General features: G+C 42.8%; 1 protein-coding gene across 1 annotated transcript; it reads left to right on the top strand.

Annotated features, from left to right (window-relative positions):
- Positions 1-1,862: 1,862 nt before the first annotated feature.
- LOC106942733 (E3 ubiquitin/ISG15 ligase TRIM25-like) lies at positions 1,863-2,795 on the top strand (the record flags this gene model as incomplete). The annotated part of the gene is made up of 1 exon (XM_015026071.1): positions 1,863-2,795. A coding segment is annotated over exon 1 (900 nt), but the record flags the coding sequence as incomplete, so codon positions are not given.
- Between the last annotated feature and the right edge of the window lie 2,178 nt (positions 2,796-4,973).

Genomic DNA, 4,973 nt, shown 5'->3' with positions numbered 1-4,973 from the left:
ACCCTTAGTAAAAAGTTCTGGTTAAGGAACAGTTATGTCACGTGGTTTGCACTCACCCTTTATAAAGTGAGTGCAAAAGAGGAATTTTTGGTTGGATCCTTCAGGCAGCTTTGAGCCAAGATTGAGATGGACAAAGAACTCTGCAGCTGAAGAAGAGCCGGAGCCACAGAGCCGAAGACTGTTCTGCACATGGGGACCAACCCGTTAGCCCCGCAACATGTGGCTTCAAATTGCATTTCTCTCATCAGCTGGGTTTGGGACCCCAAAGATAAAGACAAAGACCAAGGCAAAGATAAAGATAAAGACAAAGACAAAGGCAAAGAGGAAGAACTGGTGTGTTCCTTCCATGAGACCAGCTCTTCTGCATCTTGAAGGACCAGAAAGATCGTGAGACGAAGAGAAAGGAGCTACAGAGCTGCAAGACAAGAAGGAGAGGACCGCTACGCGCATGAGGAAGTCACCCTGAGGCCCGAGACCTGCCGCTCTAAGTCAGTACTCTTCCTGTACTGAGAGCCTTCTGCTGCTGCAACAACTTTTTCATCATCAGGCCAGTTCTGGGGTTCAAAATGCCAAACACCGTCCGTCTCTTTCAAAGTTTTCCTTTTTTAGTTCACAGTGTCAGCATTAGGTAAAGATAGGCTAGATTATTTATTTTACTTATTTGATTATTTCTGCTACTGATTTAAGCTGTACTGACTCTTGCAAAAGTGCCTTACTAATAAAATAATTAGCATTAAGAAAATCTAAAAGATGTTGTGGACATTCAATTAATGAGTCACCTGAAAGTTCTTTGATGCTTGTAAAATAGCTATGAAGTTTGATTCTGGGAGGAAAAAGTGGAAAATGTTTTATAGGTTGCTTTTAGCCCAAACAACACCCTTGGGACTCGCCCGAGTCACTAAAACCAACCTGGTTCAATAACAAGTGCAAGTTGTAATAAGAGAAAGAGCGACCGTTAACAGGTGTGCTCTGTGAAACTAGCTGATTGCAGGCTGCTCAATCTGGCTAATTCACAGGGTGAGAAAGGGTGGGACATCTGGATGGAGGTCGTCAGAAACCAGGCTAGTCTTTCTCGCACCCAGCTTAAACAGAGTTTACTTCAGTTCTGGACAGGGTCAATCTCAGCAGATTTAGGAAACTCAATTCACCCGTTAGATGGAGAGCTGGTAGCACATCTCCCTCCTCTGAGAAGGGGAAGTAGAGAGTGACTCAGAGATACAATTTTACTATTTATAGAGTCCTTTAGCCAACACGTATAACTATGCATCAGATTGTGCAACATAGCATGACAGGTTAGTAATCCAACAAGCAATAAGCATTACATTTTGTCAAATGACATCGTCAAAGTCAACAAGGAATTACACATCAAGTATTTTGATCAATGCTCCACTTATTACTAATCAAAGGCTACTTGATTTGTTGTCTAGGCAAGTAATCATGATATAGAATTGATGTGCGAGACAAGATTTGATCCACAATCTTTTATGGATCAGATCCATAAAAGCATAATTTGCATGTAACGTATGTAGCTCTGTTTCACTGTGCTTAATATTAACACTAAGATAAAAACAGGATGTTTTCAGTTTTCAACATAACTGCAATTTCTGTTTTCTATTTGGATTCAACCGGGAATAAAACCTGGAGCATTTCAACCTGAACTTGGCAACCTTTTTAAATTCACTCAGTGGTAAAAACATAATGATGGGCTGGCAGAGAGTGTTTAATTCAAAGTGCTTCCTTCTTCTCTGTCACTCTGGTTTACAAACGATGGGTGGAACCAGAGACACTCCCTTCAGTAACCGGATATGTAGACCTGATCCAGTTTCTGTTGTTGGGAATGAAAACTGAAACAGTCATTGTTACTGAGAGCTGAAATGAATTAGAGAAGAGTTCAGATGGATAAAATATCTTGTTCCATTTGTTTGGATTTACTGAAGGATCCAGTGACTATTCCCTGTGGACACAGCTACTGTATGAGCTGTATTCATCACCACTGGGATGGAGAAGATCAAAAAAGTATCTACAGCTGTCCACAGTGCCAAAAAGAGTTCACACACAGGCCTGTACTGAAGAAGAACATCACTTTAGATGCTTTGGTGGAGGATCTGAAGAAGACTGAACTACAAGCTGCTGCAGCTGACCACTGCTATGCTGGACCTGAAGATGTGGCCTGTGATGTCTGCAGCGGAAGGAAGAGGAAAGCTGTCAAGTCCTGTTTATCATGTCCAGCTTCTTACTGTGAGGATCACCTACAACATCACTATGATGCTCTACCATTAAAAAAACACAAGCTGGAGAATCCCTCCAAGACTCTCCAGGACAACTTCTGCTCTCGTCATGATGAGGTGATGAAGATCTTCTGTCGTACTGATCAGCAGTGTATCTGTTATCTCTGCTCTATGGAGGAACATAAAGGCCATGAAACAGTCCCTGTTGCAACAGGTGTGACTGAGAAGCAGAAGGAGCTCCAGGAGAGTCGACAACAAATCCAGCAGAGAATCCAGGACCAAGAGAAAGATGTGAAGCTTCTTAAAAAAGAGTTGAAGGCCATCAGTGTCTCTGCTGATAAAGCAGTGGAGGACAGTGAGAAGATCTTAACTGAGCTGATCCGTCTCCTCCAGAAAAGAAGCTCTGAGGTGAAGCAGCAGATCAGATCCCAGCAGGAAACTGAAGTGAGTCGAGTCAAAGATGTTCAGGAGAAGCTGGAGCAGGAGATCACTGAGCTGAAGAGGAAAGACGCTGAGCTGGAGCAGCTCTCACACACAGAGGATCACAACCAGTTTCTCCTCAACTACCCCTCACTGCCAGCACTCAGTGAGTCGACACACTCATCCAGCATCAACATCCGTCCTCTGAGACACTTTGAGGACGTGACAGCAGCTGTGTCAGAGCTCAGAGACAAACTACAGGACGTCCTGAGGGACACATGGACAGACATTGAACAGGCAATAACTGAAGTGGATGTTCTACTGTCAGAACCAGAACCAACTGCCATGAAAATCGCTGGTCAAAGGACTGCACATGCCCCTGATCACTTCAGTTGGACACGCAGGCCATTCATCGCCCCGCACCGCTCCATAGCCACTCCCCACCTCCACCCCCTATCCTCTCCTTTCTCCACAACCGACCCCATACCGCAACCCTCCATGAGCATCACACTCTTCCCCCCACCTCCACCTCCATTCTATGTAAGGAGGAGATCAAGAGGATGAGCGGGGAGACGGCTATGAAAACAAACTGGCCTAGAAATCTTGGTTCTGGTACTGGCACCAGGACAATGACCAAACAAAAGTTCCTTGGAGTTGGGCCGTGCAGAGATCTTTGGAGGGGCAGGGGCTCAACATTAAAAAGAGGCACATTTAACAAGATCTTAAAATAACATAACAACATAGCAACCACCCATATTAATCAAGAATCTAATATTTAATTGGGTCATACTATATCACTGTCGTGGGGATAATGCAAAGCAAATATAGTCTATGTTTTCCTAATAGGAATAATGTTCTTTCTGCTGCTGAAAGAGCTGGAGGGCTGAGTTTATCTGAGACTGTAGTTGTTAAATAGACCATAGGAGAGAAGGTTGCTGGTTATGAAGTTATGAAATAAGCAAATTTCCTGCTATTTCACTAAATAAACCCTGATAATATCTGACTGTTTAACCTCCATTGCAACTTGGCTGCAGACTGCTCTAAACATCGAAAAATCTCAGAGGTTAACTCTGCATAATTTTTTTTATGTAAGCACCTCTGAGAGATCTAGAATTTTAAGACAAAGACATATCAAGGCAAAGAAAACTCAGTAGCCGCTGGTAGGGCCCGTCTAGACATTCAGGGCCCCTATAAATACTTGAATTGTAACACAGACCACAAACCTAAACCTGTAGCATTCCATTTTTGACAATGACAATGATTTTACTTTAATGTGTTCAGTAGAGATAAAATGGGGTTAGTGCAACAGAGGAGGTTTTGGTTGCCTGGGCTTTATGGGGTGGATTTTTTCCGATCTGTCAGCAGAACCACCTGGTAGTAACATTAGGTTAAGGTGAAGTGGAGAGCGAACAGTGAACAGGTGGTACCAGAGATTTGAGCTGTGTCATGGTGACAGTCATGGTACCGTTTCTTTATATCAGGATATCTAGTTCTGACCCACTACGGTGGGACCGACTCAGGCTGCCTGTAGCGAACCGAGCATTTAGTCCAGCACCGGAGCAGAATGATAAAATTAAAGTTAGAAGTTTTCTCTGCAGCCGAACCATTTCTGTGTTTGGGGGTGAGGAAGGTTTTTCCTGCTATTACGACAAAGAAACGTTCTCCGCCCTCCTCATCCTTACTTAGAGCTCTGTGTCTTAACCACATGGAGGCAGAGGCACTAATAAAAGATGAAAAAAGTGACTTACAAGCAGGAAGTGAAGATACTTGTCTAGAGGGGCAAAATATTTAAAAGTTTATGAACCACTACAGGAAAAGTTTAATCTCTTTTAAATAGATTTTTAGTTTTTGGGACACTGAAAGCAGTTTTTTTCTGGGCTGATTTAACAACCTGAAAGATGATGCTGGAGTAAATCAGAGTGGCATGGAGGAGCAAGATCATTCAGAAAAACTGATGTTCTGGGATTTTTAGTTCTTTGGAGCCACCTACTGGTAGTTTGGTGCAGCTGCATGCAAGTCCTTCAGCCACATACTCAGAAAAAATGGAAGCTGGTGGAGACTCATGCATGCAGATATCACAGGAAATGACATCACTGAACTAATGAGCCCTTAAACCGATGATGGGACCCAGCATCTCCAAGAGACTGTGGTAATTTGGACTAAAGAAACATGTCAAGGAATTTCATAATACTTTAAGAGTGAATACCTCAATAGTTTCAGGTTTTTGGTTTAATTTGTGATTTTTCTATACATGATAAAATCATTTGATGTCAGTTTAGTTTTAATCAGGTGAATGTTATGAATGTATTTCTGTTGAGGAGGCTT

This window comes from Poecilia latipinna, unplaced genomic scaffold (assembly GCF_001443285.1).
Source record: "Poecilia latipinna isolate Pla-1442-1.1 unplaced genomic scaffold, P_latipinna-1.0 Scaffold4509, whole genome shotgun sequence".
In the NCBI taxonomy this organism is placed as follows: Eukaryota; Metazoa; Chordata; class Actinopteri; order Cyprinodontiformes; family Poeciliidae; genus Poecilia; species Poecilia latipinna.
Note: the sequence above shows the minus strand (reverse complement) of the source record. Positions and strands in the feature narration are given on the sequence as shown.